This window comes from Talpa europaea, assembly GCF_964194135.1.
Source record: "Talpa europaea genome assembly, chromosome: 5".
NCBI lineage: Eukaryota > Metazoa > Chordata > Mammalia > Eulipotyphla > Talpidae > Talpa > Talpa europaea.
This window is the reverse complement of record NC_140071.1, coordinates 105,252,022-105,271,893: the sequence shown is the minus strand read 5'-3', so window position 1 is coordinate 105,271,893 and position 19,872 is coordinate 105,252,022. Positions and strand designations below refer to the sequence as shown.

The following is a 19,872-nucleotide window of genomic DNA, read 5'->3' as shown; positions in this document are numbered from 1 at the left end:
CTTTAATCCAGAGAAGCTTAAACTATTTCTTTAACTGTTCTCTCTCTTCCATCTGTTTCTTTTTTTCCCTAGAAATCCTACATGCGGGCCTCCCCGGTGGCGCAGCGGTTGAGCGCTGGGTTGCGAAGCTGCCCGCGGCCTCTGCGGCGCCGGTTCGATCCCCGGCTGCTCCCCGGCCACCGGAGGAGGGTCCCACATGGCGCGCAGACCTCTCCTGCCGCCCGCTGCTCCCCTCAGCAGTGTACTTTGGTCCTTCTGCCTGCTCTGCTCCCCGCTCTGGCTCTGGTGAATTCTCTCACCCTCCCGTGCTTCTGACTGTACCCAGTGCATGTATAAACAAAACAAACAAACAAACAAATAAATAAATAAAACATGCCTCTATAAAAAAAAAAAAAATGTTTAAAAAAAAAAAAAAAGAAATCCTACATGCTTTGTCTGCTGTCTCTACATTATTTCGACTGCGTATCTTTTATCTTCATGGTTTCCAATTTTTGTATTTTATGTTCTGAGGAATTTCTTACATGTCAACACCAGTTACTAATTCAGTTCTCAACAGTATTATGTTTACTTATTGTTCATTTACTGGCCTCTTTAACTGAAAAATTACGATTTTTTAGAATCAAAAAGTCTTCTATGCTGTAACCAAATCTCTGAATGTGGTCATATTTTTGTTATTATTAAAATTGTTGTCTATGACAAAAGTTCTTGCTCACCAGTAGGTACCTACAGTTATTGGAAATAATGCTTGATTCTCCTCTGGGTGCTGCAGCCCCTGCTCAGAAGCATTGTTATTTCTCTTTGCCTACTCCTGACTCTAGGGATGATTCCAATTTAAGATAAACATAAGGAGAGAGGTATATTTGTCTCTCATTATGGATCCACAAAAAACTGACAAGGTATGAGCAACTTTCTGGCTGAAGCAACTAAAGAGAACTTCACGCCTAGTGGTTCTCTTTAGGTCTAAGTACAGCAGCACTCATCCTGGTGTATAAGAAAAATATTAAAAAATCACTCTAATTCCACAAAGTTAAAATCACTCTAATTCCACACTATTAAAAAATTACTCTAATTCCACAACTATCTCTCTGAGAACCATGGAGTTATGAATCTCAAATGGGCCTCTTCAAAGGTTCCTTTGCTCTCAGCTTTGCCTATTTATGTATCTAACCATGACTTTATTTAGCAGCGAACTGGATAAAAATGGGAGTTGTCAGGGATACCATAATCTTATAGAATTTTCCACCCAGCTCCTTACTATTGGGCAATAAGTGACACTGCTATTTGATTTGTAAATAAACAATAAAGAAACTCAGTGGCCAGTATAGATTTAGTGTGTAATTAATGAAAAATAAATATGTACTTTTAATGAATCAATTAATCCAAATAATTTTTCCGCCCGCTTCAGGAAAATTAAATTATATTTAGAAACAAGTCCTATGAAAATATTAAAAGAGAAAAATAATCTTACCTAATTTGTGATGTATTTTGCTTTCTGATGTTACTTGAGATCCTTTTACTCTTGAGTCATCTGCAAAATATAAGCAATATATCATACACAACAGCTAACAGTATGTTGAGTTAAAGTGTGCTACTGGGTCAACTTCAGTATGTTTTTAAATAAAATTTACTTGAAAATACATCTTATTAGTTCAATGCTTTTCACAGTTAAGGAATAAAAACTAATGAAAAACTGTGCGATATTTCTCTAGATCTTGGTACAATGACTATATCTAATCTATCTGTTAATAACCAGGACTTCACCTGCATTGGAGCAAAACAGAGGTTGGGGCCACATTTTCACCTAAGTATTAAAAAAATTAAAATTTGCTCAAAGGAAGATTCTGAAGTGAAAGACAGATATTAGATGGTTTTACTCACTTGTGAAATATAAATAACAATAACAAATAAAGCCATACACTGGCAAAATACAGCAAGCACTGATCTTGGACTTATTGGGAAAATGTACTGGTCACCGGGGGCACAAGGGAGAGGGAAGAGAAAATGGGGGAGGGACGTGCATAGAATGAGTGGTTCAGTGGAGTGTGAGTGGAACATGTACATATAAGGGGGAGTAAAATGTGATCCCAAAATTAAAATAAATAAAAATGACCAAAAAACAAATGTTTTCTATTGGTCACTGGGTAGATAAAAATGTAGGGTGGGATAAAGAACAATTAATATGCTAATAATGTAATCTATGATCCTTGAAGTTTTAAAATAGTACAACTGTACTGAGTTTAGCATTGTGCCAATAAGGTCAGAGGTCATCAATTTTAGTTTGCTAAACAGCATGTGAACATAATTACAGTTTTTTCCCTTACTATGGACAAATGTTCATTTTAAAGAGGCAGTGTCTTCTCTTCTCCTATGTCACTCCTGGCCTTAAGGACTTACTTGCTTAAGAGAATGCAGCAGAGATGATAATATTCTGGGTTTCAAGTCCTAAGTAGATGTGTAGATTCCACCTGGATCTCTTAGAAGTACATTGCACTACAGAAAGATGGCCACCATGAATGAAGACTGACTACCCCAAGACTGCCATGTTATAATGAAACCCAAGTTAACCATATGTTAAAGCCTTGTGGAAGAAAAGAGATGCTTGGCCAGCCCCGAGTATTTAAGCCACCCTGGCTGAGTGCCAAATATAAAAATGGAGTCACCATGGACTTCCAGTCCATTTGGGCTTTCAAATGACTCCAGCTTCAGCAGCATACACTTGAAAGGCATGCTGAGAGTCCAGGTGAAAGATGTCCAGCTAAGCCAGGTCACTCCACAGAACAGTAAGATGAATCAATTATTGCATTAATTCACTAAGGTTTGGGTGTTTAATTATCCAGTGATATGTAACTCTAACACTTAACATCTAAGAACCACCTAAAATTTTTATACAATTTTATATGTAATATTCATATCATGAAATAGTATGTTGGAGTCTTTACTATATTCTCAAATGAAGCCATTATATCAATAGCAAAAGATTAAGAATGAATGCATTAGATACTTTATAAAGTTGCTGATATAGAGAAAATTCAGTAATCATAAAATCATATATCTCTATTCAGAATAGGTAAGTCTAAATAGATCAAAAGGAGATCAGTGGATGCCTGGGCATGGGTATTGTCGGGGGAACAGAAAGGAAGATGCCTGCCACCGAGTATGTTTTTTCTTTTTTTGGGGTGATGAAAGTACTCTAAAATTAATGTGGTGATAGAGGCACGCAGTTAAATTATATATTATAAATGGATTAGTTGTATAATACATGAAGTACATCTCAATAAGGCTGTTAATTCCGCCCCTAAAATCCAATTTTCCATGTAATCCTCATTAGAACATGTAAAGGGTTAGACTCCACTTGAACATGTTCCCATAGCAGTGGGTCTTGGAGGCAACTGGTAGGACAGAGAAGAAATAAAGCAAATAAGCATATATATGAAGGATACCGAAAACAGTTCTCACCTATAGGACTGTTTCCTGGATTCAAATAATCACTCATGATTCTTTAATAAACTCACTTAATTTTGCATGTACCAGTTTATTTAGATCAACAAGTGGTGACCAACAAAGGGAACCAGAGACTTCTCATAAACCTGTCTATAGCATCAAGCTGACTTGGCTGGCCATGGTAGCATAAAAGCCCCTTGTGTCCATCCAGCTCTTCTGAGCTTCAGACTTGCTGACTGGTGAGTATTCCTTGATTTCAGATTTGGTTTACAGTCCTGGAAGGTTTTTTTTTTTTTTTTTTTTTTTTTTTAAAGAATTGAACTTATCCAGGAGTGGGCAGGAAATTGTGTGCTAAATTGTAAGCAGAGAAGCAAATTCCAGTGTCCATTGCGGAAATCTAGTCTCACTGGCAAGAGTTAGAAGGATTGTTGCTTAGCAGTTGTTACAAGGTATTATTCTCTCTGAATTGGCTAAGATAAAAGGTATACTCAAAATATGAATGAGCAGTATATGAGAATAGCCTCCGCTGTCTTCAAAGAAAAAAAAAGGATAGTTGCTCCCTCTGGTCAATATGCTTGGTGTATCTATAGGAGTGGAAACCTAGCATAGGTGCTTGAGACCGGATCCCAGAGGATACAGTGATACTATAGGGAAAAAATTTTCACATATCTTTGTACTCTGTTAAGTGATTTAAGGATTGATCCTCTACATAACCAGTATCTACAGTTGCCCAAAGGAGTTTATGGGACACATAAAAGGGCAAACCAGCCCTCAGGTCACACTCAGGGTAAATAAATAGCAGGTTACAAAATCAATAAACAAAAACCATCTGCCTTCCTATATGCAAACACTGAGCTAAAAGAGGGGGAAAAATTAAAAATCCCATTTATAACTGCAATAAAAAGAATAACATTGGAGTAAACCTAACAAAGGAGGTGAAGAACCTATATAGTGAAAACTATAAGAAATTGTTAAAAGAAGCAGAAGACACAAAGAAATGGAAAAACATTCCTGAATCATGGATTGGAAGAATAAACACTGTCAAAGTGGCCATTTTACCTAAAGCAATATGCAAATCCAAAAGAACTCTGACCAAAAAAGAGGAAGGATTTGAACTATATTACAAAGATATAATAGACACGACAGTATAGTACTAGAATAAAAACACACAGGCCATGGCATAGAATTGAGAGCTCAAAAGCAAACTTTACACATCTATGGACAGTTAACCTCTGACAAAGAGGCCAAGAATTTGCACTAGAGAAAGGAAAGCCTCTTCAATAAATGGGCTTGAGAAAAATGGACCACCACATGCAAAAGAATGAAACTAGACAACTACCTCATATCATACACAAAGATTAATTCAAAATGAACAAAAGACTTGGATGTAAGACCTGAAATCATAAAATACACAGAAGAAAAACAGGCAAAACACTCCACAATGCAGGCTATGAGATGTCTGGTGGATTCATCTCCAACAGCAAGGAACATAAATAAGAATATAAACAATTGGGACAACATCAAACTAAAAAGCTTCTATATAGTAAAAGAAAGTGTCACAAAAACAAAAAGGCACCTAACTGAATGGTAGACCGTACATCTCACAAGGTGTTGATATCCAAGATCTAGAAAGCACCCATACAACGGAACAAAAAGTAAACAATTAATGCACCCAAACAGTGGGTGAAAGAGCTAAAAAGACACTTCTCCAAAGAAGACATAGAAATTGGCCAATAAGCACATGACATTGCTCATCATCACTTACGTAACATTGGGAAACGCAAATCAAAACCACAATGAAATACCACCTCACACCTGTGAGAATGGTCCATATCAAAAGACTAAAAAAAATAAGCGTTGGTGAGGATGTGAAGAAAAAGGACGACTCTGTTAGTGGGAATGTAGACTGGTGTAGACCCCATGTAAAACTGTACGAAGGTCTCTCAAAATATTAAAAATGGATCTACCGTATGAACCAACAATTCTCATAGGTATCTACACAAAGAATACAAAACACTAATTTGAAGAGCAGTATGCACTCCTATATTCACTGCAGCACTATTTATAATAGTCAAGTTATAGAAACAATCTAAGTGCCCAAAACCAGAAGGAATGGATCAGGAAGATGTGGTGTATATACACACAATGGAATACTACTTAACTATAACGATAAACTTGCCATTTGTGACCACCTGGATGGAACTGAAAGGCATATGTTAAATGAATTAATACAGAAGGAGAAAGACAAACACAATAAGGAATCTCTTATATATGGAATGAGGAGAAATAAAACAATGGGTCAGTAAAATCAAACCAATAACAAATCCTAGAAATCGAATTGAACAACTGAGGATATTAGAGTAGGAGGGAGAGGGAGAAGAACAAAGTGGGATGGGGCACAATGGACTAGGGTGGAGGACTTTCAGTACCTTGGTTATGCATGTGGTGTAACATATACCTAAAGGGTGATTCTGTACCTCTAAATCATAAACAATGTTACCTCAATTAAATTGGTTACCTATAAACCAATGTTTATAGGTAAAATACTATTATTAAAAAATAATTTTCTCTTTCTCAAGCACCCATGGAAGATTTTCCATGATTTTTATATATTCTGAGTGTACTCTAGAACACTAAGGAAAAAACCTTTAATAAATTCAAATAATAATGTAGGCTAAAGTTCTCTAGAAATATAAAATGAAGTTGGAAATTACTAACAAAGACAAAATAAAATATAACTTCTTAGACTAATAGTCAACAAGAGTATTTAACATAAACCAGGTGTAAAACTAAGCAGGGAGTATACATTCATCTTTATATCCATCTAAGGGATTGGAACTGAAAACAACTTTATACAAAGAAGCTGAAGCTAAAAATCTTGAAATTTCTTAAGATAATGAAGCTAGTAAGTGATATAGTTAGATTCAATCCCAGGTCCTTCACTGTGGAGTCAAGATCTTGGATAAAATACTATTTTAAATAACTCCTCGGTGAAAGTAAATCACCACTATAATTAAGAGCACACTACAAAAAAGAAATAAAAAATATATATATATATAATTGAGCCAAAAGTATATTCAGGATAATTCACTGCTTTTTCTTTGCCAAGTTTAAAATGTAGAGAGATAAATATAAAAAGCAATAACATGGATCTAAATAAATCTAAAAACAAGAAATACATCTAATAAACCTAAACACAAGAAAATCTAAATGCAAGAATAATCTAAATACAAGAAAATGATAGATCTAATACAACCTAAATACTAAATACAAGATCTAACTCAAATAATAAATCTAAATACAAGAAAAAAAGACTGTAAAAGGAAAAAAAAACTGGCAAATTCAGGAGAAAAAAATAGTACAACAAATTATATTACAAGAACACATTCTTTGGGGGCATAAAACAGTTATAAAACTCTCCATTAAGAGATATTTTAACAACCTATTACGGTGACTTTCAAATATCAAAGTAGAAAAAATAGAATAATAAAACTAATCTAGCCATCACTCAGCTTCAGTAATCATAAATACATCATTAATCTTGCTTCATTTATACCTTTTATCAATTTAACACTTTTCAATACTTAACATAATAAATGCAAAATTATTTCACTATGTTCTACTTCGAAGAAAGGACTGTCACTCATCTCTCATTCTTTCTCTTTTCCTTCCCTCCCTCTCTCAGCTAGGGATAAATTATTACAAATCTCCAGCCATATAACAAGGCTTCTAAAAGTAGGTACTCAATACAGATCTGCAACAGGTGATATATTAAATAAAACAGCACACCTTATGCCATAAAAATAAAGAACACAGGGGAAAAAATAGTAACTGGGCCTTTCTGGTGGCGCAAGGGGTTAGACACCGCACTATGAAGCAATCCAGCCTCTGCAGCATGAGTTCATCCCTGGCCGGCCAGAGAGGAACCCACATAGCAAAACAGACCTCTCCTGTCTTGCCCGCTGTTCCCCTCAGCAGTGTATTTCAGTCAGTCTGCCTGTTCTGTTCCCCACTCTGCCTCTGGTGAATTCTTTCACCCCCTGCATCTCTGGCCTATACCCCAGCTCTTGTATGCATAAATGAATAAATCTTAAAAAAAAAAAAATAGTAACTTACCTGGATCTTCCTGAACTTCCTTATCATCTACATCAGAATTATTCTTTTCAGTTATTAAAACATTCTTGACCATGGAAGGTCCACTTAAGGGGAAAAGAAAGAGTAAAACATAAAATGCATGCCTTTATAATACATATATCTAAAGAATCTCTTATTCGTTGGTCTTTTCTCCTAAGACTACCAAAATTTTCTTTCTTATAAACAGTGATATTATAGTTCACCAAGAATACACTTACTTGCTGCATAAAACAAAGAACCTAAAATTAAATTCCACAATGGACTATCAAACATGATAAATACTGAATTTTATAGCCTTTTAAATTAACTCATGGATCAGTTATGAATTTAAGTCAACTCACATAACATTCTTTGATTAAAAATCAAATTAGAAACAAATCAGTTTTCTTCAAATTAAAAAAAACAAATACAACTTAAGGACAAAAACATCCATTTTAAATGTAGTCCAAAAATTGTTCAGAGGGGTCTCCCTGGTGGCACAAGGGGTTAAGGCAAAACCTATACAGCTATCAGCAGTCACTGCAGCACAAGGTCAATCCCTGGCCAGGGAGCAACCCACATGGCGCAGCAGACCTCTCCTGACTCGACCACTACTCCTCTCAGCAGTGTATTTCACTCAGTCTGTCTGTTCTGCTCCCCACTCTGTCTCTGGTGAATCCTCTCACTACCCCTGCCCTCGGCACCTCTGGCCTATACCCCAGTTCTTGTATGCATAAATAAAACAAATCTTAAAAAAAAAAAAAAAAAAAAAAAGTTCAGAGATGATTCAGTTCTCCCAGACCTAGATCCCTTTCTGTCTACTATGAAACCTGGACAAGTCAGAAGTCACAAATCACAAATAGTAAAGAAATTTTAGCCAGTTTGTAAATGCCTGGGAATCTGCTATAATGTACCATTCCTTCATTTTAAAAAAGGGTGTGGGTGTATGACTTCAGATATTGTAAGAGTAGGTTAATTTGGTTTACTCTCTGAGTGTGCTCACTTTAAACACATACCCTTAATTTCTTAAACACTCGTATTTTCAAGAGGTAAAAGCTAACTCCCTTCTCCATAATTGTGGCTTAGACTTAGTGACTTGTTTCTAATAAACAGAATAATGTAGATGTGGCAGTAAGCAACTTTAGAAGCTAGATCTTTAAAAGATATCAGAAACTCCAGTGTAGTCACACTTTCTGTTGAATCACATGTGTAATGTAGGAAATCAGCTGCCACACCATACAATCCCATGGACAGAGCCACATGACAAAGAACAGGGGTCTCTAGCCAACAGCCATATGAGCAAACAACCTTATAAGCGGATGCTACGAATCCAGTCAAGCCTTCAAAGGATTGCAAACCAAGGAGCAATTTGATTCTTACACTTCAAGAAATTCCCCAAGGCAGAACTAGCACAAAAGTCTTTCCCAGATTTCTGATCCACAGAAACTGTGAAACAGAAAGTGGATGCAAGCTACTAACAAAATTAAAATCAAGCTTTGGAGTAATTTGTTACATAATAATGGGTAACTAATACAGTAAGTCCTGTTATCCTCAGAACACATGCATACCTTCTTTCAAAAACTGAAGTGTTAGGCTCTCCAGAATTCAAATTAGACTCTGCTATTGTCTTGCATGTATGGTCATTTGTCTGAGACTTTAGATGAACATTTTGTACAGTATTTGTACCATCTTGCTCCTTTGAACTTCCTGTACATCTATGAAAATGAAAAGTTTATAATTGTTTACATTTCCTCAAAATATTTCTTCCACAATCAATGCACAGGTGCATAAGCAATATAACATTGGCAACTACAAATATCAGACATCCCTCTTCAGGTCCTAGGGCTCATAATTAGTCCAAAAAAGAAATTTGATTCTAAGGTCTACCAAGAGTTTGGACTTGAAAAAGTGTGGTAAGGAATGGAGCAGATCTATACTAAGATAGAAGTGATGACATAAGGACACCGGGAGACACTAAATTACCTACAGGCAACTTAAGATATATACTACACTGTTACTCTGTTATTTTTTTGAAAAATAACCACTCAAATTTCATTCTTCAGTATCCCTAGTCGACCTAAGGAACAATAAGGGTGTTCAGAGAGACCAGGGTTCATGCCGTTGACACCTGCCCATTAGTTTAACTCAACTATATGCAAACAAGTTACATTATTCCTAGACTGAATAATTTTCTTTCTACTCTCATGTTTCTTCTAAGACCTATGTTTTAACTTAATTTCTTAATTCAGTCCATCAGTCTACTTTTATCATGGGTGAGAAATCAATCTGTATGCAAAATAACTAAAGTGCATGCAAACTTCTCCATATTCTGTAATAGCTTATTTTTTGGAGTTTCCACTTTCCCCTTAGGTTCTACCAAAACAGTCAAAAGAAATAAAAGAATTTATATAACCATACTTATAACATTACATGCCAAAAAATTAGATAGCATATATGAAATGGAGACATTCCTAGAAATAGACAAATTAACAAAATTGATTCAAGAAAAAATAAACAAACTCCAAAAAACCTATAAGAGAATGAATTAATAATCAACTATCCAGAAAGAAAAGTCCAGCTCTAGATGATTTCACTACAGAATTTATCAAGCATTCAAAGAATACAAATTTTGGGGGCCTCCTTGGTGACACAAGGGGTTAGGAGGCAGCACTATGAAGCTATCCGCAAACACTGCAAAATGAGGTCAATCCCTGGGCAGGGAGCTACCCACATGGTACAGCAGACCTTTCCTGTCTCGCCTGCTGCTTCCCTCAGCAGTGTATTTCAGTCAATCCGCCTGCTCTGTTTCCCACTCTGTCTCTGGAGAATCTGTTCACCTCCACACCTCTGGCCTGTACCCCAGTTCTTGTTTGCATAAATAAATAAATCTTAAAAAAAAAAAACGAAGAATACAAATTCTTTACAACTTTTCCTAAAAATAAAAGAGCACTTCCCAATTCCCAATACAAATTCTTTACAACTTTTCCTAAAAATAAAAGAGCACTTCCCAATTCATTTTATGAAGCGAGAATTACCCTGATATCGAAACTATGCAAAAACATAAGAAAACTACAGAGGAGGGCCTCCCCGGTGGCACAGAGGGTTGAGCGCTGCGCTGCACTGTGAAGTTGTCAGCAGCCTCTGCAGCATGGGTTCAATTGCTGGCCCACCAGGGAGAAACCCACATGGCGCAGCAGACCTCTCCTGCCTTTCCCGCTGCTCCCCTCAGCAATGTATTTCAGTCAATCCGCCTGTTCTGCTCCCCACTCTCTTTGATGAATTCTCTCACCCTCCCACACCTCTGACCTGTACCCCAGTTCTTGTATAAATAACCTTTAAAAAAAGAAAAGAAAAGAAAATTACAGAGGAAAAAAGTTAACAAAATACTAGTAAGCCAAATCCAGCAACATATCTATATAGAATTATATATGACCAAGTGATCTCTATACCAGAGATACAAGTGTTGTTAATATCTGAAAACCGGGCCTCCCCGGTGGCGCAGCGGTTGAGCGCTGGGTTGCGAAGCTGCCCGCGGCCTCTGCAGCGCCGGTTCGATCCCCAGCTGCTCCCCGGCAACCGGAGGAGGGTCCCACATGGTGCGCAGACCTCTCCTGCCGCCCACTGCTCCCCTCAGCAGTGTACTTCGGTCCTTCTGCCTGCTCTGCTCCCCGCTCTGGCTCTGGTGAATTCTCTCACCCTCCCGCGCTTCTGACTGTACCCAGTGCATGTATAAACAAAACAAACAAACAAACAAACAAACAAACAAACAAACAAATAAATAAATAAATAAACATGCCTCTAAAAAAAAAAAATCTGAAAACCAATTAATGTTATTAAGTCATATCAATTTTAAAATTTATATAATCACCTCAACATATGCAAAAAAAAAAAAAAAGCATTTGACAAAATCCAACACCTTTTCATGATAAAAATACCTAACAAGCTAGAAACAGAAGGACATTTCCTCAACTTGATAAAGGGCATCTATGAAAAACCCTCAGGTAACAACATACTAAGTGGTGAAAGACTAGATGCTTTCCAAATAAGATTAAAACAAGGTAGTCTGCTAATGCCACATCGTTGTCCTGAAGTTTGTAGCCAGATCAATTAGGCAAGAAATAAAAAGCAACTAGACTGGGAAGGAAGAAATAAAACTATCTCTATTTACAAATGATATGATCTACACTTAGAAAATCTTAAAAAATCTACTAAGAAGCTACTGAAACAAATTCAGCTACACTGCAGGATATAAGATCATTATTCAAATATCAATTGTATTTCAATGTACTTGCAGCAAACAATCCAAAAATAAAACTTTAAAAACGATTCCATTCATAACAGCATCAAAAGGAATAAAAAGGAATGAAACAAAATACAAGAAAGCTTAACAAAAGCAGCAGAAACATACTCTGAAAATATTGTTGAAAGAAAATAAAGATCTGAATAAATGGGAAAATATCCCTATTCATAGACCAATAGACTTATTGTTAAGAAGGCAGTATTCCCAACTTGAGAGACAGATTCAATACATTCTTTATCAGAATGCCAACTGACATCTTTGTAGAAGTTGATACTGACTCCAAAATTTATATGGATTGCAAGAGACCCAGAATAAACTAAAAAAAAAAAAGAACTCACACTTCCTAATTTCAAAACTTAATCTTTTTTTTTTTTTTTTCAAAACTTAATCTTAAAGCAACAATAATCAAAGATAGTGTAGTCCTGGAAAACGGATTGCTATTTAGAGATCAGAATTAAATTCAGAATTCAGTAATAAATCACATATCTATGGATTGTCAACAGACTTTCAATAATGATGCCAAGACTAATCAATAGGGGAAAAGTCTTTTCAACAAACAGGTATCAGGCAATTGGATAGTTACAAGACAAAGAATGATGTTGGAGCCTTACTTTCAGAGGCTCAAAGAATTATGTTGGAGTCTTGAGAACATATACAAAAATTAACTCAAAGTATATCAAAGACATATATCTAAGAGCTAAAACTATAATACTTTTTTTTTTAAAGATTTATTTTATTTATACAAGTGCTGGGGTATAGGCCAGATGTGCGGGAGGGTGAAAGGATTCACCAGAGACAGAGCGGGAAACAGAACAGGCAGACTGAGAAATACACTGCTGAGGGGAGCAGCGGGCAAGACAGGAGTGGTCTGCAGCACCATGTGGGATTCTCGCCAGCCAGCCGGGATCAAACCCACACTGCAGAGGCTGAGAACAGCTTACAGTGCGGTGCTCAACCTCCTGTGCCACAGGGAGCCCTAAAACTACAATAGTTTTAAGGTATGATGAGTAAATCTTCACAAACTTGAATTGGGCATAGAATTCTTAGACATGAAACCATAGGTAAAAGCAGCAAAATAAAAAATTGGACTTTATTTAAATTAAAAACATTGTGCTTAGAAGGACATTATCAAGAAAGTGCAAAGGCAACCTGGAGAACAGAGCAAATACTTGCAAATTATTTATTTGATGAAGGATGTATATCCAGAATATATAAAGACTTCTTACAACTCAGTAAGATAACCCAATTAAATATTAAGCAAAAGATCTGAATAAATCTTTCTCTAAAGATATGCAAATAAAGATATGCAAATGGCCAATAAGCACATGAAAAGATACTCAATATCACTAGCCATCAGGGAAATGCAAATAAATAAAAACAATGAGATGCCAATTTATACCAACTAGGATGGCAAGAATCAAAGAGTCAGATATTGGAACTCTTAGGCACTGCTGGTGGAACTTGAAATAGGCATCTGCATTGGCAAACAGTCTCCAAGTTCTCAAAAGATTAAATATAGTAACTATATGACTCAGTTCCATTTCCTAGGTATTAATGTAAGAAAAATGAAAACTTATGTCCACACAGAAACTTGTACAGAAAAGTTTATATTAGCATTATTTATAATAGCTAAAAGGTGGAAACAACCCAAATGCCTATCAAATTAATATTAAAAAAATATAGTATAATTGTAACATGAAACAGTCTTCAACCATAGGAAAAATGGAGTACTGATACATGCTACAAGATGGCAGAAATTTGAAAATATTATGTACACTCTCATACTATATGATTTCATTCATATGCAAGTCCAGAAGACAGAAATCTAGAAGGAAAATAGATTTGTGATTGTTTAGTTATAGAGGAGGGGAATACTGCAGGATACTAATTTATTTTTGAGATGATAAAGATATTAAAAAAATTGACTGATTTCAAGGTTTGTACCCACCTGTCAATGTATTAGAAACTGTAGAATTGTATCCATTTCACAATGAACTACATAGTATGTGAATTATATCTCAGTAAAGCTGTATATAAAAATCTAATGTAATATGTTTCTGTTCTGGCTTATGAAATAATATAAAAGTATGAATATTAAATAAGTTTAAAATGAGGTACACCTATCTACTCGTTAGATGGGATACTGCCTGACTCATGAATTATTTAATACAACCAATTAGATCTTTAATATAAAATAATTATTAAAATGAGAGTAACTCAAAAGATTTCTAGAAGGAAATTGTTTCTTATGGTTTAAATACACTAGCTCTTTAAGATCTTTTTTTTTCTTAAGACTCTAAGAGGGAAAAAGGATGTTAGCTTATAATTTAATTAATGACCATGGTTGGTAGGTTCTAAGCAAAAAATATCACTTTTAAGCAAGGGTTTTAATATGCTATTTTATATTTTAATATGTACTATAGAAGAAAAGCTCATGTAGTATTTCTTATCAGGAAGACATCTCAGACAAGTTAATTCACTCATTTTGGCTTAAAAACCATGATCTGTCTCCTCCCTAATTTCACCACTCTATGAGTATTCACATAATATTATAGCATTGAAAAGATCTGAATTTATTTTCTCCCCCAAAATCTATTAATTCCTAAAATTACTCAAAGTACTTCTTTGAACATTACAAAATATAAAGTTATGTGCCAAAGTTAAATAATAGGTAATATCTTTTCCCAAATGAATTTTTATAGTGCCATAAATTATAAAATAGATCAGTTTAATTGTGACTTCCAAACCCTTTCAGTTAACTTTAAAACTTTAAATTAATACTAAGTTGTGATATAAAAATTCATTAACTAATCGCTGGGTACCTATACAATTTCTAAAATAAAAGATACAAAACTAGTTTCCAAACACAGTTTTAATTTAGCCCTGACTCAGATATTTTTATTTTTATTTTTTAAAAGATTTTATTTTATGCATATAAGAGCTGGGGTGCAGGCCAGAAAGAAGTGTAGGGGGTGAGAGGATTCACCAGAGGCAGAGTGGGGAGCAGAACAGGTAGATCTACGGAAATACACTGCTGAGGGGAACAGTGGGCGAGACAGGAGAGGTCTGCTGTACCATGTGGGTTAGTTCCCTAGCCAGGGATAGAACTTGTGCTGCAGTGGCTGCTGACAATCTCATAGTGCTGCCACTTAAGACCTTGTACCACCAGGGAGGCCCTCAGATATCTTTAAATGGCCATCAAATTAATACACTAATACTAATGTCTTTGGATGTTAATATATACTTCATGCTACTCACTTTAAAAACAACCTTAAAGGGTTTAGTAATGTGTAGCTGTGGGTAGCAATGGCTACACTAACTCATGATTACCAACTTTCAAATATTCTTCGTGTTTGGAGAAAACAGAAGTAGTTTTTTTTTTTTTTCTTTTAAGATTTATTTTTATTTATTTATTTATTTATACAAACACTGGGTACAGTCAGAAGTGCGGGAGGGCGAGAGAATTCACCAGAGCCAGAGTGGGAAGCAGAGCAGGCAGACTGAAGTACACTGCTGAGGGGAGCAGCGGGCGGCAGGAGAGGTCTGCGAGCCATGTGGGGAGCAGCCAGGGATCCAACTGGCGCTGCAGAGGCTGCGGGCAGCTTCGCAACCCAGCGCTCAATCGCTGTGCCACCGGGGAGGCCCAGTAGTTTGTTTTGAAGCTGAAAATCCTTGAGACTAAATATAACTTCACGGAGAAATGCAAATACATACATAAAGTAATGGGTGTTTTGCATATCAAAGGAATTCTTAGTTTATTAAGAAGGTAAAATCAATATAAAATATATACTATCCTTCAATGTTATTCCAATAAAAATTTCAATGACATTCCTCAAGGAAATAGAACAAATATTAATGAAATTCATATGGAACCACCAAAACCCCCGAATAGTCAAAGAGCTCCTGAAAAAAAAAGAGAAGGGAATGGAGGCATCACTCTCCCAGATTTCAAACTATACTACAAAGCCAAATAAATCAAAAATGCATGGTATTAGAACAAGATCAGACCCACGGACCAATGGAACTGAATAGAAAACCTGGAAATAAACCCAGATTTACAGTCAACTAATCTTTGACAAAGGAGCAAAGAATATGCAATGGAGCAAAGGAAGTTTGTTCAATAAATGGTGCTGGGAAAACTGGGTCGCTACATACAAAAGAATGAAGCTTGACTACTACCTCACACCATACACAAAAACCAACTCAAAATGGATTAAAGAACTAGACATAAGACCTGAAACCATAAAATATATAGAAGGGAATATAAGCAAAACACTACATGACATGCACCTCAAAGACATCTTTACAGACACATCACCCAAAGCAGCGATAGTAAAGGCAAAGATCAACAGCTGGGACTACATCAAATTAAAGAGCTTCTGCACAGCAAAGAGACAATAACAAAAACAAAGAGAAACCCCACTGACTGGGAGAAAATTTTTGCACACAACTCTAATGATAAAGGACTTAACACAAAAATCTACAAAGAGCTGATGAGACTCAACAAAAACAAGGAAAATAATCCAGTCAAAAAATGGGCAGAAGAGCTAAAAAAAAAACTTCTCCAAAGAGGAAAAGCAAATGGCCAACAGACATATGAAAAAATGTTCAACATCACTTATAATCAAGGAAATGCAAATCGAAACTACAATGAGATACCACATCTTACACCAGTGAGAGTGGCACATATTAAAAAAACTAGCAACAACAAATGTTGGCGAGGATGTGGAGAAAAAGGAACTCTCCTGTACTGTTGGTGGGAGTGCAAAATGGTCCAATCAAAATGGAAAGCTGTATGGCGATTCCTCAACCTGCTAAAGATAGAGCTTCCATATGATCCAGCAATTCCACTCCTAGGTATTTACCCAGAGGACACAGAAACATTAATTCAAAGGGCACCTGCACCTCTATGTTTATAGCAGCACAATTTACAATAGCTAAGCTATGGAAACAACCCAAATGCCCAAAAATAGATGACTGGATCAAGAAGATGTGGTATATATACACAACGGAATATTACTCAACAATCAAAAAAAGATAAACTCATGCAATTTGCAACAACATGGATGGAGCAGGAAGGGATCATGCTCAGCAAAACAAGCCAGAAAGAAAAAGAAAAATACCAGATGATTTCACTCATAGCAGGAATTTAGAAAATCTAAATAAGGGACCAGGAAAAAAACTAATTATAATAAAAAAAATTAAAATCAACACGCAACTATAAACCAGACACACTACGGGGGGGGGGGGGGATAACCAAAAATGAAAATGCATATGTTGTGCAAAAATGAAAAATGAAGTAAGAATTATATAAAATAAGATATATTAAATAAAAAATAAAATAAAATATATACTATCTTACTTAATGCTAACGGTAACTATGCTAAAGCAGATACCAAAATTTAAAATCCAGCAATTCTATTTCTTGATGTATATATGACACCATAGGAAGTGCTTATTCATGTGCCCAAGGAAACTGTATAAAATGTCAACTGAGGGCCTCCCCGGTGGCGCAGCGGTTGAGCGCTGGGTTGCGAAGCTGTTTGTGGCCTCTGCGGCGCCGGTTCGATCCCCGGCTGCTCCCCGGCCACCAGAGGAGGGTCCCAGATGGCGCGCAGACCTCTCCTGCCGCCCGCTGCTCCCCTCAGCAATGTACTTCGGTCCCTCTGCCTGCTCTGTTCCCCGCTCTGGCTCTGGTGAATTCTCTCACCCTCCCGCGCTTCTGACTGTACCCAGTGCATGTATAAAACAAAACAAGCAAACAAACAAACAAATAAATAAATAAAGCATGCCTCTATTTAAAAAAAAAAAAAAAAAAAAAAAGATGCAGTGCCCTGAAATATATTAGCTCATATCATTAGGTACAAAAAGAAGTCCCTTGCACATTCATTTTAATTTTTTCAGGTATGCCAAAAAATATTAATATGACCTAAAATATTACAGTGACCATTGAAATCCCACATGTACCTTTACTGGGCCCATTCCCCCTTTCTCCCTTATTAGAAGTACCCTGTACACTGGATTTGGTAGTTCCTAGTCTCTGTATATTGTAAATAGCATGTGGTATTGTTTTAAAATTTTAGAAAAATGGCTTCATACTATACATATCCTTCTGTGATGTTTTTTCCATTGCTATTAACTTTTGAGATTATTTATGTGAAATGATTTACTTACATTTCTTTCCAGTGGAGGATGATAAACTTTGTAAAGGGCCATATAGCAAATATTTTTGGGTTGCTAGGCAGGTGGCAAAATTGAGACTGTTATATATAGACACTTAAAAAATCATTTAAAATGTAGCCATTGAAAAATGTAAAAGCCATTTTTAGTTGTCAGAACTTAAAAAAAAAAACAAGTGACTGGTGAATTTATAGTTTCACCTTGTACGGATATTTGAAAATGCATTTATCTACTCTCTTGATAATATTTTTCTAATTTTTTACTATTCAAAAGAATTTTTCAGTTGACATTTTAATTTTTTTTTTAATAGAGCAGCCGGGGATCGAACCAGCGCCGCAGAGGCTGCGGGCAGCTTCGCAACCCAGCGCTCAACCGCTGCGCCACCGGAGAGGCCCTGCATCATTTTTTTAAGGTACAACCCTAGCACCTTGCAGTTTCTCACACATAACATGCATTAAGTATATGTTGAATGAATGAATACTCTATCAAAAAGTAAAAGTGCCTAAGAAGTTTTTATTTCAGTAGGTTGTTAGGACTGAGAAGAATTCACTGAAAGCACCTAGCAAATACTCGGCAAATAATTAGCATTCAAAAATGCATTAACCACTGCCATCTTTGGTTAAAAAATATTAAGATGTATCCCTAATTACCTTAGGGATCAAATTAACCTGCCTTAAAAGGAAGCAACTTGAACAGTAAACTTAAAATGAATAAGTGATCGTCAGACCACAAGTCTTTAAGCTAATATTGTTTCTCTATGAATGATTAAATAACACAAACTATTAAATGCTAAACAACAAAAACACTATATGGTACATATAACAGATATTACCTAGAAAGAGCTAAGTTTTTCTTCTCAGCCAGGTCTGCCTTGTCAATTTCCAATGAGTCATTCTGGGAACAAGTGGAGATTTCATCATGGTTCATATTTTCACCAGAATTGTCAGCAGTTAAAAACTTCAGTTCTCTTGAGCTGCCTTGAGCTCTCTTCTGCCTTTTAGTTTTTTTCCCAATATTCTTAGATGATCGATTTGTTTTTTCAGCAGGTTTTTGTTTACTGTTATGATAAGCTGATGATTCATTTATTATTGTAGAATAGTTATAAACAGGACCTGGGGGATTCAATGATAACTTAAAAGTTAACTGTACATGTATACAGACTATCTGACTCACTGAAATACCATCGTTATTTACATTTACATATAAACACCCATATCAATCTCCTAGGCTACATTTGTTTTCAAGTCAAATTCATAAACTATACAGCTCCTCAATTTTTAGGTACATGCACCAAATCTTTTAAATTTATGACAAGTTCCTAAGACACCCTTCTCCAGCTCTATCAACCATCTTCTAGCCACACTTAAGTGCCTGCTCTTCCCCAAGTTTCCAGCTTCAGCCTCCCACTCTACTACTTTCTGTGAGGGATCTATCTACTCATAAGTTTACATGTTGCTACCTATAATATTTGTCAACCACTCTATAATGAAATCTGCCCCTCTGTTTTTATTTCCTGTTTTAATAAAAAGTATAACTATCTACACCCAGATACTTAAGTCAGGAATCTAAGTTATCTAAGATACCCGGCCCTATCCACAATTAATCTCTAAATCCTGTCACTTCTCTTTCTTAATGTTCTAAAAATCTACTTATTTTAAAGTCTCCCGTGTATCTTTATCAAAGACCCTCTATATTTCTTATCTGGATTATCAAAAAAAAATAGTCTCTTCATAAATTTCCTTTTCCATTTTTCAATCCATTCTTCACACTGCTTCAAGAATCATATTTGGAAAATAAACTGGATCGTTATTACCCTGCTTAAGCTCTTTTAGTGACTG

General features: G+C 35.9%; 1 protein-coding gene across 1 annotated transcript in view; it reads right to left on the bottom strand.

Annotated features, from left to right (window-relative positions):
* The window catches only part of CENPC (centromere protein C), a gene marked incomplete at both ends in the record, with an annotated part of 59,704 nt that overhangs the window by 12,407 nt on the left and 27,425 nt on the right, over window positions 1-19,872 (bottom strand). The window contains 4 exons of the mRNA XM_084233003.1: window positions 1,469-1,528; window positions 7,558-7,640; window positions 9,123-9,269; window positions 18,867-19,146. Coding sequence (XP_084089129.1) covers window positions 1,469-1,528; window positions 7,558-7,640; window positions 9,123-9,269; window positions 18,867-19,146 — 570 coding nt within the window. The remainder of the gene's footprint in view (window positions 1-1,468; window positions 1,529-7,557; window positions 7,641-9,122; window positions 9,270-18,866; window positions 19,147-19,872) is intronic.